This window comes from Typopeltis vanoorti, chromosome 23 (assembly GCF_054136105.1).
Source record: "Typopeltis vanoorti isolate ZY-2024b chromosome 23, IOZ_Tvanoo_1.0, whole genome shotgun sequence".
NCBI lineage: Eukaryota > Metazoa > Arthropoda > Arachnida > Uropygi > Thelyphonidae > Typopeltis > Typopeltis vanoorti.
In genome coordinates this window covers 7174316-7197738 of record NC_143571.1, presented here as the reverse complement: position 1 = coordinate 7197738, position 23423 = coordinate 7174316, and the positions used below count along the sequence as shown (strand labels likewise).

General features: G+C 34.7%; 1 protein-coding gene across 1 annotated transcript in view; it reads right to left on the bottom strand.

The window, feature by feature from the left end:
- Nucleotides 1-3574: 3574 nt before the first annotated feature.
- The window catches only part of LOC150093598 (tight junction protein 1-like), a 712683-nt gene continuing 692834 nt past the window's right edge, over nt 3575-23423 (bottom strand). Inside the window, exons 35-36 of the mRNA XM_090413230.1 lie at nt 20166-20309; nt 3575-7375 (exon numbers count right to left, since the gene is read on the bottom strand). Coding sequence (XP_090269356.1) covers nt 7272-7375; nt 20166-20309 — 248 coding nt within the window. The 3' untranslated portion in view covers nt 3575-7271. The remainder of the gene's footprint in view (nt 7376-20165; nt 20310-23423) is intronic.

Here is a 23423-nt window from a genome sequence, read left to right as displayed (position 1 = left end):
TAAAAATATACTATATATATAAAAAAGCACTGCTTCTATACCTATCATTAAAGTGATTTAATGAGTGGCATACCATACGAATATGTCCTCAGATCTTTGTTATTCAATCTAAACATTAATAACACTGAGAAGGATCCAGGAAGAGATGTTGAACTGTTTGTTGATAATGCAGAGACAGGCAGGGCAATTAGAGATGCCACTTACAGAACATACTGTACAGAATGGTTTGAACAGAACTGTGGCAAATGATAATGGCTGTTAGTTCAGTGTTAGTAAGTGAGAGTTATACACTTTGACATAATGTGATTTCCAAGTGGCATATTAAGTTGATGAGATTATGTCTGATGAAACAGGTGACAAAAAAAAATTGGAAGTATAACTCAAAGGATAATTGCAATTTTAAAACAAAAATTAAGGTGAAAGGATAAGGAAGTTATTTTACAAGGCCTCTATACAACCTCATCTGAATTACAGTGAGCAGATTTGGTTTCCTGGGTTACAAGATTATAAACAGCTGTGGAAAGGGTGCAAAAAAAAAAAATAACTACAAAGATGATATTGATGAACTCAGCAGTCATAGATATCTCTTTTCCTTTCCCTGACTTCCATATTACAAACTATTTAATCAAATTAAAAATGCCAAGAAATTATATTCTTGTTTAATCTTTTACGAAGTGTAAGGAAACAAAGTTTGTATGTGAAGTTTCTTCATGACAAGGTTACTTGTATATAGAGGCTAATGACTTTGCATTAATTGCCTCAGTATCCCATAATGCAAAGTACACATCCTTTCAGGTGTGTATAATGCTATGCATTATGAGAAGGGCCACTACCCAGACTGGTTTCAACCTTTACTGAGGTCTCTTCAGTGCGAGCCAGACCCAGAAGAGATACCAAGGTTGAAGTGATGCAGAATTCATACATATATCCCACATATATGGGAATGTGGAATTTAGGTAGTGCTTCCCATAACCCTTCCCATAATGCATAACATTATATACACACAAAATGATGTGTGCTTTGTATTATGGGATACTAAGGCAATTAATGTGAAGTCATTAGCTTTGATATACAAGTAACCTTGTTATGAAGAAACTTCATATGCAAACTTTGTTTGCTTACACTAGGATAAAGGATTAAACAAGAATATTTAATCAACAGTATTTTATTATTATATGGAAGGTGGGGAGAGAGACGGTATCTATGAATACTGAGTTCATGTGCCATTAAGAAAGAGATAAGAATTGTATTTTTCTTTCACAGAACAGTGAAGTGAGTTGTACAGTTTTCCTGTTGAAGTGGTGAGTACATTGACTGTGAAGGAGTTTATGAGAAAATATGACAGCTGGTGTAGGTAATTATACTAATGACAACTTTGTGGGTAATAATAATAATACTTATTATCAAACATATTTTTATGTGCTTTTCATTTTCTTGATCCGATGTGTGAGTGTTACTTGGTGTGTGTATAGAATGATCAACTGTCAGAAGAAAGATGTTATAGATTCAATTAGTTTGGAAAGGATAAGTGTTGAATAAGAGTTGAAGAGAATGACAGCTGTTTGATAAAATGAATGACTGCACTATGATACTGCAGAATTTTTAAAAGATATTTGACAGGATACCATATGGAGAGATGCCAAAGAGTAGTACGTGGAAGGGGCAGAATCCAGGAAAAGTAGGTAATTAGCAGAGTGCTACAAGGCTCTGTGCTTGAATCACTCCTGGGTAGTGTAGCAGTTAATCAAAGCAATGTAGTTAGCTTGTAAGATAATTTCAGTAGAATGACAATTATAGGTAAAAGATAATAGGTGTCAGTTTGATGCTGAAAGATGAAGTTATGCATTTCAGAATGAAAAGATTACAAGTTGTGAACTGCCTTGATGTAAATGTGCTCAAGGAAACTGATGACACTAAAGATTTCGAGGTGCTACCGCTGGATGGGGGAGTTGAAGTTCAGAGGACATATTGCATAGATAGCCAAGATGGTTCATGGAATTACTTGGTTATTGAACACACTAAAATCAGAGATATTATTCTTTATAAAGCTGTGATACAGCATAGGTGGATTACCATATTCAGTTCTGATCAAATGAATTTTTTGGGGTTGATACAGTGTCATCATAGGAAACATTCCACAGACCATTTACCAAGATGGTTTCCTATAATGACAGATTGAGGGTTTGCATGTTTCAAAAGTTGGAAAAGAGAAACTATGATAAACATTTAGGTTACTAACAGGGTTTTATAGGAGTGTTGCAGAGGGAATACTTGGCTGGGGAGTACAAAGATGTCACCCCCCAGAAAGAAACTGAGTAAGGGTGTGGTTAGTATAGGTGTGAGGACTAGATTTTTTGCTTGAAGAGTGGTGAATGAGTGGAATAAGCTGTGAGATTGAGAGTTTTGTCAGTCCATTCATTCAAGGTATATTGTTTGGATAACGTGGGTCTTCCACTTTAAGTTTTTTGACTACGTGGAGGTTCCTGAGGTCATAACAAGCTTGTAAAGAGGCAAAATGGACACATCAATGTCCTTTTCGCAAATACAATCTCCTACTCTTTCATGTCACTTCCCACTTGATCGGATTCATTCTCTGTACTTACTTCTCTATCTTCTAGCAGCAGTCTCTCCAACTGACTCACACCAAAACCACGATTTTAAATAAATCACTACAAGTTTTCAGAACTCTAAATGAAATAATATTGAATAACTACCGTGACAAGTTCAGAAATGAGAATCAGAAATAAAATGAAAAAAAATTATGAAATTTGGAAGGAACATGGAATATATTAACAACATTTTATTATTATTATTATTATATAGTACCCATAAGGGAGTCAGGGATTCATCAAGGAAATGCCTTGGTACCTGTCATACCTCTCTTTGAAAACATTCATTGAAGTTGCACTCGCAGTGCCCATGGCAGCTCATTCTCTTCCCTTACCACAAACCATGAAAAGGATCTGTGCCTGCTGTGACCATCCTTACTTAGCTTCCATGGGTGATCCTGAGTTCTCTTTCTACAACTGCTATGACCTGCAAAATTTCCTTCATTTCTTCCTTGAAAGTTCTCAAACCTTGAAGACTAAAATGCTTAAGTCTGACTCCATTTGTTCTTCCTTAATGGAGAGTCTATAGAATAGGTAAAACACATTTCAGCTATTTAGGTACAAGTTTTAGTGAAAATAGGAAATTAAATTTGAAATAGATAACAGAATAAACAAAGCTAGTATGGTGGAAGCTAGATGAATAAATTCACGTGAAATAAGAGAAATTAACCAAAACACAAAACTTGTAGAATTGCTGTTCAAACCAAGTGTATCTTATGAATCTGAGAATTGGGTTAGAAATATTAAACCATTCATCAAAGACTAGAACAGATACAGGAGTTATGAGAAAAATGACGAAGAGCGAATGGGCATCGTGGCAGAATCATCCTTTTAGAAAGTAACTTGACATTGTTATCATTCACGACTATGTAAGTAGAGCTAATCTTAATTGGTATGGTCACAATCACTTAAACAGAAAGGGACTAGCTCGAAAGCATTTTGCTTGTCTTTTAGAGTAATTACTAGTTTTATATAAACACATTTTATTAAACAATAATAAACATACTATGAAGATCCTCTTTACAATTTTATAAAATAACAGAGTGCATCATACTTAAAACAGAAATCATCAACTTCATTTTTAAAGTGTATTATAAAAAGAGGCACAGAATTCAAGCTACTGTGGCACTTTCTGTCTTTCATTGCATTACATAACCATTTGTATCATATATTTATCTCTATACAGTTATACAGTGATCTGAATATTCAGATTAAAAAAAAAAATCTGGTTTTGCAAAACTATGTAACAGCAAAAATTTTACTAGTTACTGTATTTCATCCAAAATACGATGATTTATATATTAAAGTAAACATTTCTATAAATTGGAAAATTGAGAAAATACATTATGCTATAGTATACAGAGAAATAATATTTATATACTTTTTTTCATGGTGCTAATACAACAGATTATATAGTATTTTAGACACATGGTATTTTTATTGATATAACATCAACATTCATCATGCTATCATATAGACTTCATTGGGATGAAGCACCACATGGGTAATGTTAATTACTTTGAAATTACTAAAGTACAAATGTTAACTGGTAGAAACATAAGAGTTGAATAATCAAAATTTCACGGGTTTTTCAATTTAACTATGAAATCACAATATCTGTTGTTTTTTTTTTAATACAGTAATTAATTTGGAAAGCATACCAAAATTGATTCTCCCCCTTCAGTTATAGTTACTTAATTCGGTTGCTATTATTATTATTTTAAATTTTAATTGGAATACAATAAACAGCTATAAGTACTGTGCTCTTGTCAGAATATACAGGGATTGAGTTTCAACATTTACAATTTAGTAATTTACTATTCCTGTTCTACTACCACTATATAAAATTAGTGATTCAGAAAAATCTTTCCATTAGGTTTATCTGCATTATATATGAATTACACAACCATTTATATCATATATATCATATGAAGATATGATATCAGCAATGATTTATATGCATTTTTTTTTTTTTTTTGCAAGGAATTAGTTCTTGACCATTAAATTTTAAATATTTAACAAGTGACAATTTCATATCAAGCACTAGTTGTGCTTGATATGAAATTGTATAACTGTTTTCACACACACATATATAGAGGGTGTTTCAAAATTATGTGTATATACTTAATTATCACATTTTAAAGCTATAGATGACAATTTTTTCACAACTCTCCAGAAAGATGTCAATCTATCTGGGATCACTATGTGGATGGGAATATCTTCATATGGAATAACTGGAGCTGATCGGTTCAATAGTACTGTTAATGGTGAAAATTAACATTAAATATTGAGAGATTATGCTGCATCAAATATCAAAAACATGTTTAGAGATATATAGTGGTGTTTTTCAACAAGACAGTGTACCCCAACATTATCATACAGCAGTGCAGGATTATCTTGACAATGAATTCTATGATTATTAGATGAATTATTGAGGGAGTACTTTTGAATACACTTCAAGATCTCAAGATTTGGTTCCCGTGGATTATTATTATTATTTGTTGTTGTTTAAGAGATACTTGTGCCACGAGAGGTTTCTTCAATTAACACGAATATCACAAGCCATCATTAGTAACAACAATAGTTAATTATGAACAATGGATTTATTTGAACAAGTAAGATGTTATACATAAAACAGGCAAGTTTTATATATAATATTTATGTTTTATTTATAAAGCAAGCAGGCAAACCAGCCCCCGTGAACACACAGACTACAGTCATAATAGATATAGTATGGCAAGGGAGGTAACGGGAAACCACCTTGCTCATAATCATTTCCCTAGTATGGTAGCATATAGCTATCCCCACCAGCCGTATGGCTGATGTCTGAGGGAATAGAATAGAAAAAATAAATAGCATTACTTAACCCTTGTGTTTTTTCATGTTAATTGAAGAAATTAACAATTATTATTATTTTTTGCACGGAGGATACTTGAAAAATTATGTTTACATTAGCAAAGGAAATGTATGTGATAGCAGGAAGCAGAAAAAATTTTACCTGCCTTATGCTTTTCGGTTTGTAGATCAGTTGGTGAGAGATGACACCGATGCATTCGTGTTGGGCATTTTGAACATTTAAACTAAATAATATCTATCTATCTATCTATCTATCTATATATATATATATTATACTAGTATAGGTAAAGTATGCATGTGAAATGGATTTAAATATATAATATATATATTCACCAGCTGGCTTTTTTTTTTTTTTTTTTTTTAAATTTAACAACCCATTTAAGAGAACCAATCTCAACAAATCACTGGCAATATCTAGTCTAGAAGAAATTAGATTTGACCATGCAGCTGGTTTGAACACAGTGTCAAGTGCCATGCAGATTAAGAACTACATTTCTTCTTAGTTATGTATCTGGTGAAAGGTTTCAGTTGCTCCACTTCTTTAAATGATTTTTTATCTGCTTTGTAGCTAAGGCCCAGTTATAATAACAACCTGCAGCTTGTTTGAAATGACAATCAAATATTCAAGTTGTGAAAAAGGACACAGTGGTGTTTTGCCAGTTGATTGTTTTTCTATGGTGGCATTCAGAAGCCAGTTGGTGATATTTATACTACATGTGCTCAACGTTAATGAAATCATATGACAACGTGCTGCATAACCTATTTCATATATCAAACTTTCTTATATATAATGTTTTATTTTTTTTCCCTCTCTATGTTTTCTCCATCAGTACTATGCATTGCTACATATATAAAATATATGTAGCAATGCATAGTAATGATGTTACAAAAATTTATAACAGATTACTTTAATGTTCAGTCTAAATGTTCAAAATAAACATATAATAAGAAGAAATTATACTGATATTCAACTTTGCATATAAAAGATCTCAGTAAGTATATAATGAAATTTTGCTTAATAAGCAGATTAACAGAATTAACTTCACAGATTTCACCTTTTACAGTTAACTCTCATTATAACAAACTTGCAGAGAGCATAAGGAAGTTTGCTAAATTTCTGTTAACAATAATAGCTATAGGGCTTTGGTTAGGAGTTTTCAGCAGTTAGTTATGGTGAATGATTTTGTTATAGTAGTGTTAGTGTTTACTCTAGTGAGATGACTGTATTTATTCTTAATTCAATTTCACTGTTTCTGCATCATGTAGAAATAGTGGAAGTAAAATATACTTTGGGAAAGAACTAAAGAAATGTATTAAAAAAAAAATCGTCATATCATCTGTTAAAATGTTCAACAAAAGTAAAAAGGAACTTATTAGGAACATTATTATCTGGAAATTTCAAAAGTGATTCAATATGAATTTGTGCATGTTGAAATATTATATATATAAAAAATTTTACATTCATTGGATACTCTTTGAAATGTACAATACTGTATCCAGTTCATGGCATATTAACACATATTTTCACGATAAACATGGAATTAAGGAAATCATATTAAATAACAGAAGGTAGCCTTCTCTTGTTATGCAAGCCAGAGGTGACTAGCTAAATCTTGACTGCTATAATGTTTATATGAAATCAGTGTCTTTATATCATCATGGTAACTTAATCACTGTTGTTCATTCATAGCAGTTATTCATAAAATTCTTTGGTTCCATACCCAACTCAAAATACTTCTGTACTCGGTTATGGACTATTTGCTGGGCAACTCATTCACCTGTGACACAATAGTGTACTTTGAAATTTCAGAAATGATCCACAAGTACAGAGACATAGCTATCTTCTACTCGACTGGATGATATGCCATTTCTACTGTCCAAAGATACATTATGCCATTCAGCAGGTTCTCCTATAAAAATAAAATAAAATTGTATCATTATATACATTATATCATTATGTAATGGCAATTCCATGTATGAAAGGCCTATAGCATTTAGTATCATGGATGGGAATAAGGAATAAATAATCTAAAAGCTCTGTTCTTAGAGACCAAGCATAATGTCAGGGCAGTTGTCTCACATGAGATAATGAAAATAATCTAACAATTAAAAGATTTTTACAAATATCTATGCTGCCAAATATCTATGGATGCATTATCTGAATATACAGAGCTTGTAGTTGGAAAACAGAGGTACTATACAATATTCTTCAATCCCTTCCACTCATTTAGTACTCTTTAATTAAAAAAATCTAGTACTCTTTAATTAAAAAAATCTAGTCCTCACATACACAACTCAGGGATGATTTCTTGTTCTCTTTTCCCATGTCATGTTTTAAAAAAATTTCTTCTTTATCAATCCCATAAAACACCTTTAGTAACTTATATGTTTCTGTTATATCTCTTTCTTCAAGCAGTCAATCTATATTTGCAGGCCACAAAAACTTTAGTATGTTCCCATACGTAGAATTCCATAGACATCATCTTGGTCATCCATTCCACCATTGTCCCCAAATAACCTAGTAAAAAAAAAAAAAAAAAAATCTGCGCACAGCATTCCAGATGTGGTTGTATCATACCCTTATAAAAAGGAATAATAACTTTCTTTTCCCTACTTGATAATGTATTCTTTAACATCCAAGTGATCTTTTGAGTTATTTTGCTCACTTTGGCAAGTGTCCTATGGCCCTGTCTGCCTTCATTCTCCAAGAGTCTCTAGTTTCATCAATTTCTTGTGCCTAGTTCCAGAGGCATTATCATCTATGATGGTTGTCTGTAAAGTTCTTGACCTAACAATGAAAAAACAAATTTCTAATTTCAAAATTATTTTTATATTTCAACATAATCTCCCTCAAGACTAATACATTTATTCCAGTGATGCTCCAGCGCCATTATCCCATCCTGTAGTGGTTCTCAGTAAGATCTCCAAAATACCCTTCTACAGCTGCAATCACTTCTTGATTTGAAGAAGGAAGAGTTTTAGTTTTCAGAAGAGATAGAAATCAGAGGGAGCCAAATCTAGAGAATAGGGTGGATGTTCCAACAATTCATAGTGCAGATTCCTTAATATTCCCAATGCCAAAACACCTTTGTGGGCAGATGAATTGTCCTGATGAAAGATGATTTTTTATGTAATAGTTTGTAGACATAGAAAATAAATATCAAGAAGGTGGCAAAATAATCTGGAGGTTATTGAAGATGCTTAGAAATGGAGGAAAGAGTGCTATAAAAGGAGTGAGAAATAATAAAGTAACATGAAAACGGGAGAAAATGATATCCTAGAATATGGAGTAATTACTTCGAAAAAATTGCTAAATGAAACAAGCAGTGATAGCACAGTGGTAAAAAACACTCATCAGGCATACAGTCAGGAATACATATCCCATACTTGAAGTAGAAAAAGCCATCAAAGGCTTGAAATGTGGAAAGGAAGCAGGAGTAGTTGATATTCGACCAGAAATGCTGAAGTATGGTAGTATAAAAGTCTTACAGTGGCTGCACTGCATAGTTCAGAAGGCCTGGACAGAGGGACGAATTCCCGATGATTGGAGTAGAGCTCATAGTACCCATATATCAAAGGGGAAATAAAACTGAATGTGACAATTACAGAGGTATTTCCCTACTGGTGTTCCTGGCAAGATTTATGCCAGTATACTTGAGAAACGGCTGAGAAGAATTGTGGAAGAAAAGCTTGGTGAAGAACAAGCTAAATTCAGGGCAAATAGAGGCTGTCAGGATCAGATCTTCACTTTACGACAAATAGTGGAGAAATCATGGGAATATAACAAAGATCTGTATTTAAGTTTTGTCGATCTGGAAAAAACGCATATGACAAGGTGCCAAGAGAGAAGCTATTCAATACGCTACAGTTATATGGTGTCAATCGGACATTATATCAAGCAATACATGGTCTTTATTTGAGTTGTAAGTCAGCAGTTAGAACTGAAGGAAATATAGGAAGATGGTTGAATGTTAAATCTGGTGTACATTATTCCCTCTGTTATTCATTATCTATATGGACCACATTATGAAGGAAAGTGGTATTAAACATGATATCAAAATTGGAGATATTAATGTCATTTTATGCGGACGATGTCATCATACTTCTAAATAAATCCATTACAAGTCTGCAAGATTCTCTGACTAAACTGAATAACTGTTGTAATAGATGTGGTATGAAGGTCAGCAATAAAACGACAAAGAACAATGAAAATAGGCAGAATCATTGAAAATGTCAACTGCATTGTGAAAGCAGAACCTGTGGAACAAGTAAAACATTTCAGCTACTTAGACACGATTTATTACTGAAGATGGTAAAGTACATATCGAAATACACAACAGAATCAACAAAGCTGGTATATGGTAGAAAGTCAATTGAATAAATTCATATGGAATAAGAGAGAAATTAGTTGAGCACTAAATTAGCTGTATACAGGACAGTGTTCAAGCCAGTTTTAACTTACGGATCTGAGAGCTGGGTCAGAAGTAAAACACTTGACCAAAGACTAGAGACTGCAGATATGAGAGTCCTGAGAAAGATTAGAGGCATGGACAGATGGCATCAATGGCAATATTATATTAAAAACGAGGATATTAGGAAAGAACTTGACATTGTCAGCATCCAGGAATGCGTTAGCAGAGATAATCTCAGGTGGTATTGTCACTTAAACAGAATGGGCGAGGAACGATTAGCAAAACAAGTGTACTCTGCCAGGCTGGCAGGAAAACGACCCAGAGAGAGACCAAGATACAGGTGGATTGATACGGTACAAAAGTGCCTTAGACAACAGAAATATAATATCTGCTAATGGTGGAGTCTTGACAGGTAACAGAACTGATTTTGAGGAAAATTGCAGACAGGAAGTTAGTAATGATGTAAAGTTTTCATGTAGTACTATCATATCCTGTTCATCCCTTGTGGGTACATGGTAGGAATTTGATGATGATGAATAGTCTGTAGACCTTATCAACTATTAGACGTAATAGTTGATAAGGGATTGCTATATGATAAACACTGAAGAGGTTTTTCATAAAATGGTGGGAGATCAGGGGAGAAGAAGAGGCCTTGCTGGAAGTTGTATAAGGAGAGTGTGAGCAGGCAAATGAGAAGGAGGTTTTTTGCATGGTGAGTTTTGAATGATTGGAATGCATTCCCCGAGAATGTGATGTCTGCAGAGAATTTGAATGAGCTTAAGAGAAGGGCATGATGAGTTGTGTGTAAGACAAAGAGACCTTCTAGATGAGTCTTTGACTCCATAAGGTCTCAGGATAATAACAATAATAATTTTCTGGCTCCTGAATTGAGGAACTAAAAAATAACCCACAGTACAGATTCAGGAGCAACCCTTAGCACACATTTTTGGTTGCATATTCTTTAGATGATTCATAACTAACATCCTGCAATCAGATCCTGTAGCAGACATTATATAAACTAAGTGATGTTATTGTCTAACATCAATGTAATATTCTAAGAATGGTGTGTTGGTTTGCAGGATAAAAAATGTGAGTTGCTAGGGAAAGGAAACACCCTCCTGCTGCTATGAGACCAGCTCTTTTCTGATCCAAGGATGCATGCCATGTCAAGTTGTGACCTGATTGTGCTATCATCATCATCATCATCATCAAATTCCTGCCATGTACCCCTCAAGGGGTGTACAGGATATGACAGTACCACATGAAAAATTTACATCATTAATAACTCTACAATATTCCTCCAAATCAGTCTGTTACTTGTCAAGACTCCAACATTATCAGATCTTATATTTCTATCGTCTAAGGCACATTGTACCATATCAATCCACGTATATCTTGTTCTTCTTCTGGGTCGTTTTCCTGGCAGATAAAACTTGTTTTGCTAATCTTTCCTCGCCCAATCTGATTAAGTGACCATACCACCTGAGATTAGCTCTGCTAACACATTCCTGGATACTGACAATATCAAGTTCTTTCCTAATATTCTCGTTTTTAATATGATATTGCCATTGATGCCATCTGTTCATGCCTCTAATCTTTCTCAGGACTCTCATATCTGAGGTCTCTAGTCTTTGGTCAAGTGTTTTACTTCTGACCCTGCTCTCAGATCCATAAGTTAATATTGGCTTGAATACTGTCTTGTATACAGCTAATTCAGCGTTCCGACTAATTTCTCTCTTATTCCACATGAATTTATTCAATCGACTTCCTATCATACCAGCTTTGTTGATTCTGTTGTCTATTTCCATATTTAATATACTATCTTCATTAAAATCGTGAATAAGTGTCTGAAATGTTTTAATTGTTTCACAGGTTCTCTGTTCACAATGCAGTTGACATTTTCATCCAGTCTGCCTATTTTCATTGTCTTTGTCTTTTTATTGCTGACCTTCATACCATATCTATTACAACAGCTATTCAATTTAGTCAGAGAATCTTGCAGACTTGTAGCGGATTTATTTAGAAGTATAACATTGTCCACATAAAGCAAAGAGCTGACATTAACATCTCCAATTTTGATATCTTGTTTAATACCATTATCCTTCATAATATGATCCATATAGAAAATGAATAACAGAGGGAATAATGTACATCCCTGTCTCACACCAGATTTAACATTCAACCATCTTCCTATACTTCCTTCAGTTCTAACTGCTGACTTACAACTCAAATAAAGACTAAGTATTGCTTGATATAATGCCCCATTGACACCATATAACTGTAGTGTATTGAATAGCTTCTCTCTTGGCACCTTGTCATATGCCTTTTCCAGATCGACAAAACTTAAATACAGATCTTTGTTATATTCCCATAATTTCTCAACTATTTGTCATAAAGTGAAGATCTGATCAGGGAATCTTATTTGGCCTGAATCCAGCTTGTTCTTCACAAAGCTTTCCTTCCTCCACAATTCTTCTCAACTGTTTCTCAAGTATACTGGCATAAATCTTACCAGGAACAATCAGAACTCCAGAATATTTTGAATACCTCTGTAATTCTCACATTCAATTTTATTTCACTTTTTACATATGGGTGCTATGAGAGCTCTACTTGAATCATCAGGAATTTGTCCCTCTGTCCAGGCCTTCTGAACTATGCAGTGCAGCCACTGTAAGACTCTTATACCACCATACTTCAGCATTTCTGGTTGAATATCATCTACTCCTGCTGCCTTTCCACATTTCAAGCCTTTGTTGGATTTTTCTACTTCAAGTATGGGATATGTATTCCTGACTGTATGCCTGTTGAGTGTTTTTTACCACTGTACTATCACTGCTTGTTTCATTTAGCAATTTTTTGAAGTAATTACTCCATACTTCAAGGATATCTTTTCCTCCGGTTTTCATGTCACTTTTATCATCTCTAACTACTTTTACAGCACTCTTTCCTCCATTTCTAAGCTTCTTCAACAATCTTTAGAATATTTTGCCACCTTCTTGACATTTATTTTTTATGTTCTTGACAAAGTCCTCCCATGAGTTTTGTTTAGCTAGTTTTACAAAGTGTTTAGCTTTCTTACATTTGTCTCTGTATTCTCTAAGAGCACAAGCTGATTTATTTGCCAGGAACTTTTGATGTGCTTTCTTCTTTTCCTTCACCACCTCTTTAACTTCCTGTGTCCACCGTGGAGTTCTGATTTTTCTATTCTTGCAGACAACCTCACCACATGCCTCTCTGGCTGAATCAATCAGGGTTCTCTTCAAGGCTTGCCACTGAATCTCCAAGGTTTGGTTCCTGTTCTCAACCTCTTTCATTTTTTCTTGAATAATCTTTGTGCATTTTAGTCTACAGTTCACATCTGAGAGCTGCTCAACTTTTATTTGCTTTAAAACTTTCTTACGTGTTATTCTTTTCAATATGAAATTCAATTTTATCCTGCTCAAGACTAAATAGTGATCACTTCCAATTTCAAATCCTCTGTACACTGGTAAATTTAGTTTAATCCTTTATCCAAGTGTGAGCAAACAAAGTTTGCGCCTGAAAGTATCTTCAGGACTGGGTTAAGGTGGTACTACACCAGGGCAACTCGTTGCAAAGGTGGAGCAAGCTACCAACACTCCTATCCTAGTATCTCCCATAATCTCCCATAATGCAAAACACATCTCCTTGCGGATATGTCTAATGTTATGCATTAAGGGAAGGGCCACTATCCAGACCGGTTTCGACCTTTATTGAGGTCTCTTCAGTGGGAGCCAGGCCCAAGTCGAAATATCAAGAAGAAGCATTAGCAGGTCACCTCCACCTATAGGAATTGCCAATTGGTGTGCCACCCTTTTTTAATAAATTACTCTGGATTTAGAGAAAGATGTTGAAAGTTTATTTTCCACTTGGTTAGAGTATAATAAATTTAGTTTAATCCTTTATCCAAGTGTGAGCAAACAAAGTTTGCGCCTGAAAGTATCTTCAGGACTGGGTTAAGGTGGTACTACACCAGGGCAACTCGTTGCAAAGGTGGAGCAAGCTACCAACACTCCTATCCTAGTATCTCCCATAATCTCCCATAATGCAAAACACATCTCCTTGCGGATATGTCTAATGTTATGCATTAAGGGAAGGGCCACTATCCAGACCGGTTTCGACCTTTATTGAGGTCTCTGAAGAGACCCCGGTCTGGATAGTGGCCCTTCCCTTAATGCATAACATTAGACATATCTGCAAGGAGATGTGTTTTGCATTATGGGAGATTATGGGAGATACTAGGATAGGAGTGTTGGTAGCTTGCTCCACCTTTGCAACGAGTTGCCCTGGTGTAGTACCACCTTAACCCAGTCCTGAAGATACTTTCAGGCGCAAACTTTGTTTGCTCACACTTGGATAAAGGATTAAACTAAATTTATTATACTCTAACCAAGTGGAAAATAAACTTTCAACATCTTTCTCTAAATCCAGAGTAATTTATTAAAAAAGGGTGGCACACCAATTGGCAATTCCTATAGGTGGAGGTGACCTGCTAATGCTTCTTCTTGATATTTCGACTTGGGCCTGGCTCCCACTGAAGAGACATCAATAAAGGTCGAAACCGGTCTGGGTAGTGGCCCTTCCCTTAATGCATAACATTAGACATATCCGCAAGGAGATGTGTTTTGCATTATGGGAGATTATGGGAGATACTAGGATAGGAGTGTTGGTAGCTTGCTCCACCTTTGCAACGAGTTGCCCTGGTGTAGTACCACCTTAACCCAGTCCTGAAGATACTTTCAGGCGCAAACTTTGTTTGCTCACACTTGGATAAAGGATTAAACTAAATTTATTGTACTCTAACCAAGTGGAAAATAAACTTTCAACATCTGTACACTGGTGTTCTGCACCAGGGAGAAAACATCACTATCAACAGTAACATAGTCAATAGTATATTCCGAAAAAGGAATCATGGAACTATGAAGTTTCAAAGTGGAATAAGTATTGATAAATAAAAGAAAATATTGCTATAGATGTTTTAAAAGGAATATTCAAGGAAACGCTAATTGGAAGATTAGTAATAGATTCCGAAAAGGGAATCATAGAACTGTAAGATTTTTTTTTTAAAGTGGAAGAGTTAAGACTGTCAATAAGAATGTGAATAAAAGAAGAAATTGCTATTTACGTTCTAAAGGAAGTTTTGAGGAAACACTGATTAGGAAGTTTTATGTCTTAAGGATGCCGAATCTAACTGTTATTTCTACTAAAAAGAAGACAGAATTGAGTCAGGAAGAATTAATGTGTGCTACATGAGTGATGAGAAAGGATGCTGTGAAAATGAAGAATAAAGTCATATATCTTCGGAAAGGGGCCTTAACAGAGAAAGAAACTGACTATGAACATTCTGTCATTGTGCAAACAAAGCGTTTAGTCTAGTCTTTAAGTGTAAGTTTATTTTTAAAAGGCCTTGGATCCAATTAAATTTGTAGTTAGCTATGTAATATTGTTTGAAGTGTATATATATTGTTTTGTTTTATTAAATGGGTTTATTTTGTATTTTGGTCTTGAGCCAGTGATTATTTGGATTCTGAAAGAAATAGTAAAAAAAGAGGTCATTTCACCAATCGGAGTGAACCCTTGTGCATATATAGGTACACTTGGAATTAAAAAAATAATTGTTGAACAGAGATCTCTATAGACAGGATTAATATTAATAAAAATCTCTCTATGACAGGATTAATATTATGATAAACATCTCTATAAAGAGATCAAATAAATATAAAAATCCCATTTTTTAACAATTCCATTATTATCAATCCACAGTCAGTTTCCTTGTCTGTGTTTTAGTTTTTCCATTTCGTTTGCCTTGGAAATGTTTAGAGAAACTAATACAGTTTTCTTGATTTTTATTATACCCTTTGTAAATGGGTGCTTATTTCATGACATGATGGATAGTTTTTTGTCTTTTTATCATTCTTTTTTACTAATGAGACACCTTTTACTGAAGGTGTCTCACAGATTTATTCTTTTACAAGCTTGCTCTCTCTTCTATATGTTTATTCTCTCTCTCTCTCTCTCTCTCTCTCCCTCTCTCTCTCTCTCTCTCTCTCTCTCTCCCTCCCTCCCTCTCTCTCTCTCTCTCTCTCTCTCTCTCTAATCTCAAATCTGTTCAGAGTGTTGATGATGTTGGTAATCTACTGGTTTCTATTCTAGTTTTTTAATTTGATATGTTAAGTTAAAATTTGATATGTGAAAATTAAAATGACAATGTCCTTCAAACTAGGGCAAAAATTTTATGCCAATAAAATATTTATGTAACTTAATCCATATTATGTTTAACTGATTATTATTATTATTATTATTAAGAGAGAGACCTCCAGGGAGTCAGGCATTGAGGGAGGCTGCATATTACATGCACCAGCTATCATATTTATACTTGAATTCATTCATATTGCCTGCACACACAACATCTGTTAGCAATCTATTCAAATCATGTACCACACCATAAGAGAACAATCTGGTCCTCATCCCCTTCTTAGTGGAATTCATTCTCAGCATCCAAGGATGCCCTCTTGTCTTTTTCTCATTCTCCATAAAATGACAAATTCCATCAAATGAAATCCTGTATGACCTTTTCAGAAGTTTGTAAGTCTCAATCCTATCACCCCTGTTTCTCCTGTTTGCTAGTGTCTGCTGTCTACAAAATCTCAATTTGTCTTCATAATCAGTATTCCACAATGGAATGTGTATAGGAGAGTGTGTATTCTCCTATGTATGAAAAGAGGGTATTAGAGCTGTTGCACAAACTGAATAAGAATTCAGCAATACGAACTGATGGGATATCCAGCACAGGTGCTAAAAGAGTGTTCAGCTGAACTGGCTATTCTTTTGACCAGGCTATATAATTTGTGTCTCAGAATGTGGTAGATTCTGCAGGAATGGAAAGAATGTATGGTAATCACATTGCACAAGAATGGTGCAAAGACTGATGTATCCAACTATCAACCCATCAGTATCTCAGGAGTGGTGGTGAAGATTTTAGAAAAATTGGTTAGTGCTTGCATTCAGAAATGGGTTGACAGTGAATCGCTACTTTGCAATGAACAGCATGGGTTTACTAAGGGAAGGTCTTGTTTTGCAATTTGCTCACATTCTATAATAATGTTACTATTGAACTAGACAAGGGAAATTAATACACCATGATACTTTTTGATTTTGCTAAGGCTTTTGATAGAATACAGTATGGAAGACGGTTGCATAAATTGGAGAATATGGGTTTGGATTATAAAATATTAGCATGATTAAGAGGGTAGCTGACTGAGAGATCAAAAAGTGTGAATCTACAAGATTTAAGGTAACTAGTGATGTACCACAAGGATCTAAGTCCTTGGTCCATTGTTATTCAATCTGTAAATTAATGATATTGGGAAGGATTCGACAAGTGGCATACAGCTATCTGCTGATTATGCAAAGATAGGCAGGGTAATCAGGAGTAATGCTGATATGCAGAACATTGCAGAATGATTTGAATAGGCTGGAATTGTGGGCATGGAAAAATGGATGTCAGTAAATGTAAAGTCATGCACTTTGGCATGATTAGACATCCAATGTCGTATTATATTGGTAGGATCATGGTAGAAGAAACTGAATAGCATTCAGTTTCTTCTACTAGTGTTATCTTGGAGTGTTAGTAGATAAAAAGTTGAAGTTCAGGAACCATGTAGCAAGGATTGCAAATACAACTCAAAAGATAATTGGAATGTTGAATCGAACACTCGCATGTTTCTCTTATGGTGTGGTGTGTGATTGGAATGGATTGCCATTGGATGTGGTATGTGTAAGCAGTGTGAAAGAATACAAGAATAAGTATGATAGCTGATGTATGTTACAAGTGGTTTCCCTCAATGCCTGACTCCCTGGAAGTCTTTCCTAATAATAATAATAATAATAAATATATAAAATAAACAATAATAATAATAGTAAAGTTAAAGATGTCATTTCATCACTTTACAAGGCTTTGATAAGACATCACTTGAACTACTGTGTGCAGGTCTTGTTTCCTGATTTCGGTTGTGATTCTGATATAGTGGAGAGAGTGCAAAGCATGTTAAAAATGATATCAGGATTGTGGAATACTGATTATAAAAACAGACTAAGAATTTATAGACTGCAGACACTAACAAACAGAAGAAAGTGAAGTGATATGATTGAGACTTAAAAACTAAGGGTCATACAGGATTTCTGTTGATGGAATTTTTCATTTTATGGAGGGTGGGGAAAGAAGGGGATGAGGGCTAGATTTTTCTCTTATGGTGTGGTGTGTGATTGGAATGGATTGCCATTGGATGTGATATGTGTAAGCAGTGTGAAAGAATGCAAGAATAAGTATGATAGCTGATGCATGTTACAAGCGGTCTCCCTCAATGCCTGACTCCTTGGAGGTCTCTCTTAATAATAATAATCATTAGCAGCATGCCCCCCTTCTTCTCCTATCCTTCCTAAAAATACCGTAACCTTTACACTCAATACCAGTTAGTATGTCTGATTCTGATAGCCAGGTCTTACTAATGCCTATAATCTGAGGTCTGAACATATTATTATTATTATTATCCCAAGACCTCATGGAGTCAAAGACTCATCTGGGAGGTCCTTTTATCACACACACACACACACAGCTCACTGTACTGTGCCTTGAACACATTCAAACTCCTTGCAGATACCACACTCTCAGGCAAGGCATTCCAATCATTTACAACTCTGCACAAGAAAAACCTGCCTCTCACTCTCCTATTTTATACCTTCTTTATACAGTTTCCAGGGATGACCTCTGGTTCTCTCCCCCCCCCCCCCCCCCCCCCCGGCGATCTCCCACTATTTTCTGTAGAACTTCTCCAGCATTGATCCTATAACAACCCCTTACCAACTTGTAGGTCTCTATGATATCTCCCCTCTTCCTTCTCTCCACTAGACTCTGCAAATTACATCTTTGCAATCTTTCCTCATACTCGACATTCCAGAGGTCAGAAACTACCTTAGTCAGTCGCCTTTGGACCCTTTCCAACATCTCTTCATCCTTCTGAAAACCAGGTGACCAAATCTGGGCACAACAGTCCATGTGTGGCCTAATCAAAGCCTTATACAATGGAACAAGAATCTCCCTACTTCTACACGTCAGTGTCCTCCTCATCATTCCCAGAAGTCTTTGTGTTGTCTTCACAATTTTGGCGATGTGTCCCCTAAATTTTAGATCCTTATCCACTATCACTCCCAGATCTCTTATTTCCTCTACTTCCAACAATATATTCTCACCAAGCATAAATTCTGCATCCCATCTTTGTTTTCCAAAGTTTAAAATCTTACATTTTGCAACATTGAACTCACATCCCCATTCTTGTGTCCAGTCACTCAATTTATTCAAGTCTTCTTGTAAGGCCACAACATCTTCTCTACTCTTCATGGTTTGTTCCAACTTTGCATCATCTGCAAACAACTGAATATCTCCATCCAAATCTTCACCAATATCATTAATATACAAGTTAAACAGATACTCCTAGCATTAATATAGACATAATAATCTACCTGTCCATCTATCAATTCCTGTCTTTGAAATGACCATCTTTGAAATGACCTGACCATCTCTCTGAGGACTTTCCTGTCCATCTATCAATGGACAGGAAAGAGCAGTGCACAACTTCTCAGATTAGCACAAGAGCGCAGTTTGTTCGCCAAGATGGTCGCTGACCTTTGATAGAAGATAGCACAATAAGAAGAAGAAGAAGAAGAAGAAGAATCTACCTGTATGCTCTTTTGTATACTCTTGTCTGCAATCTACATGACACAGTTGAACAACTTGCAGATCTCTATTCTTCTCTCGTGCCTTATACATGTAATTTCTGTACATGTTTGATTGATCCAAACTGGATGAACACAAAGTTCAAATCGCTCTTTGCTCATATTCATTTCCATGATAATCCCCATTCCGTCATTAGCACAATTATATAACAGAAGTTTATGATGTCTTATGTAACAATTTGTCAACTTATTTAAGAGACATTATGCTGGTATACCAGCCTTATTTGCTTCAATCATAATCACAAATAAACCAAACCTTTCTTCTTCCCAGGTATCTATGTTTTCTGGAACAAGTTTCCCTTTGTTTACTCTGAGGATTATATCCTACAGTTGTGCAACAACAACAGAATCAAGAGTATTATTTTTTTGTTACAATTTAACTTAAATATTGTACTAATATTAAAAAAAATGAATTTAAGTAATGTGGTGAAGTCAAATTTATTTGGAACAAATAAAAATAAAATATATATTTGATTACCACTTGGTGTATCACTAGATTTCAGTGCGAAAGACCAACTATCGGGACTAATAGAGGCACAATGAGGAAGACGTAATTCAACTGGCACATTGAATTTTAAGCCATGAGGGCCACACATAACTAGGGGACTAAGGAGAGTTTCACCTAGAAAAAAATGCAATAAAGTGTAAATAAAAGTAAATAAAATGAAATGCAATAAAATTAAGAAGATACTGAAAGATATTTACCTTTAAATCATCTAAATATTAGAAAGCAAGCTTCAAATATGATTGAGCAACTCCACTATCTAAATAAACTTTAACTTTAGCCTATAATAATTTTAAATACATAGAAAGAATATACCTTTCAGGGCTCACCTCACTTGGATACTCAGATAAGTAGCAAAGATTTACTGAATTACAAGATTCAAAATATATCAAAGATATAAAAGAGAATAAAGGAATACAAAAAAATCAGTAGCAGTGTGATTACAATCTGACAACATGATCACAGTCAAAAACATGCAGAGTCCAAGTTGCATTCATTTATAAACATACTATGTATTGAAAGGTTCTGAATGTTTGCAAAAGAGACCTGTACATTAATTTCTCAAGGTACCATAAGAGGTGAAAGATTAATTCAATTCTGTGAAACCATTGACCTAATAATTGCCAACACACACTGTTTAAACATCCTTCCAGAAGACTATATACCTGGACAAACCCTGGGGACATCTATAGAAACCAAATTGACTATATAATAATAAGCAAAAGATTCCGAAAGCAATAACACAAACAAAAACATATCCTGGAGCAGACATAGGATCGGACCACAACCCAGTGATGGAACAAAGAAAAAATTAAAGAACAAACCTGAATATAAAAGCATGAATAAAGAAATAAAAAAAGAATGCAGGAAAGCCAAAGAGGAATGGATTAAATATAAATGTATAGATATAGAAAACCTTGATAGAAAACACAGAAGCAGAGAAATGTGAAGAGATCAGAGAAATGACAAGCAGGACAAATACAGCAAACCATGCAAGTGTCATTAGAGACTCAAGAGACCATATTCTAATGGATAAAAAAGAAATCATGGAAAGATGGATTGAATACACAAGGAAATTAGATGAACAACAAAGAAATTATATATTCCTGAACAGACTGATTTAGAAGGACCATCCATTTTACTTTGTGAAGTTGAAAATGCCGTCAGAAAACTAAAACCACATAAAGCTGCAGGAATAGATAACATCTTGGCAGAATGATTGAGGGCTCTCGATGAAGGAGGACTGAAATTTCTAACAAAATTATGCAATAAAATATATGAGACTGGATTTCTACCCAAAGATATTAATCACTCAATTTTCGTTCCAATTCCCAAAAAAAAACAAAAAACAAATGCTACAAGATGTGAAGAGTTCAGGACAATCAGCCTCATCAGTCAAGTATCAAAAGTCCTCCTATACGTTATTCTTGAAAGAAATAAAAGAAAAATAAACACAGAAATCAATGATACACAAAGTGGCTTCAAGGAAAATGTAGATATAAGAGAAGGTATTATTTTCAACGTCAGAACCATCATAGAAAGATATCTAGAAAAACAAAAAGATGTGTACCTCTGCTTCATAGATTACAAAAAGGCATTCGACAATGTCCAACATGAACAATTAATTGAAATCCTTTCAAAAATAGGCATGGATGGAAAAGACATTAGGCTATTAATTAATCGTTACTGGAACAGACTGCATCTTTGAGAATAAACAGAGAGACCTCAAAAGAATTCCCAGTTCAGAAAGGTGTGAGACAAGGCTGTGTCTTTTCTCCGATTCTCTTTAACTTATACACAAAAGAAATATTTAATAAAATTAGTAACGTCAAAGGAATCACTGTAGGGGGCAGAAATATTAATAACCTAAGATATGCAGATGACATGGTTCATCTAGCTGAAAACAAATGTGACCTCAAAACTCTTATAGATGAAACCCTCAAGTATAGCGAACAGTATGGCCTCAGTTTCAACTTTAAAAAGACAAAAATCATGATAATTTCAAGAGAAAAGAAAATACCAGAAATATGCATTGATATAAAAGGAAATAAATTAGAACAGGTGCAAAAAAACATATACCTCGGACACTTGATCACAGAGAATGGCAGGACAGAAGATGAAATTAGAAAAAGGATTGAAATTGCAAGGTCAACTTTCAACAGTATGAAAAATCTACTAACATCTAGAGAATTAAATCTGAAAACAAGACTAAGAATCTCCAAATGCTACATATGGTCTACCTTATTATATGGAGTAGAGACACGGACACTCTCCAATCTGAGTGTGAAAAAACTGGAGGCCATTGAAATGTGGATGCTGCGAAGAATTATGAGAATATCATGGAAAGAAAAAAAGACAAATGAAGAGGTACTAGAGATGACAGGCATCAACAGGAGCCTGATGAAAGAAATTAAAAAGAGAAAAGTCAGATATTTTGGACATATTTTGAGACATAACTGCCTACAAAGGACACTTCTCGAAGGAACTGTTGAGGGAAAGAGAAAGAGAAGAAGACAAAGACTGGAGTGGATGAAAAATATAGAAGACTGGTCCTATCTCTCATATGAGGAATGCAGCAAAGAGGTGCAGAATAGGACATGGTGGAGACACATGGTAGTCAATCTCCTGGAGGGAGAAGACACCTGACAGGACTGGACCATATGAGAAGACATGTGATCTATGAATTTTCATAGTGTAACAATCTGTTTGAATCACGAGAACTGCAGAGTGATGTAAGTTCACCAGTGGCAGCTCGTCCATAAGGGCTGCCATTGAAGTTCACCATACAGCCTGCAGATTTTTCTCATATGGTGTGGTGTGTGGGATTGCCATTGGATGTGGTATGTGTAAGCAGTGTGAATGAAGGCAAGAATAAGTAATAGCTGATGCATGTTACAAGTGGTCTCCCTCAATGCCTGACTCCCTGGAGGTCTCTCTTAATAATAATAATAATAATAATAATCATTAGCATCTCTGCTAATGATTATTATTATTATTATAATAATCATTATTATTTATATATTATTATAATAATCATTGTTATTATATATATTATAATAATCATTAGAACTCTGCTTACACATTCCTGAATGCTAACAATGTCAAGTTTCTTCTTAACATCTTCCTTTTTGATATGATTCTTCCACTGATGTGATCTGTTCGCTCCCCAGTCTTTGTTCAAATGATTCAGAAACCCTGCTCTAAAGACCAAACAAAGAACTTTTTCAAGCC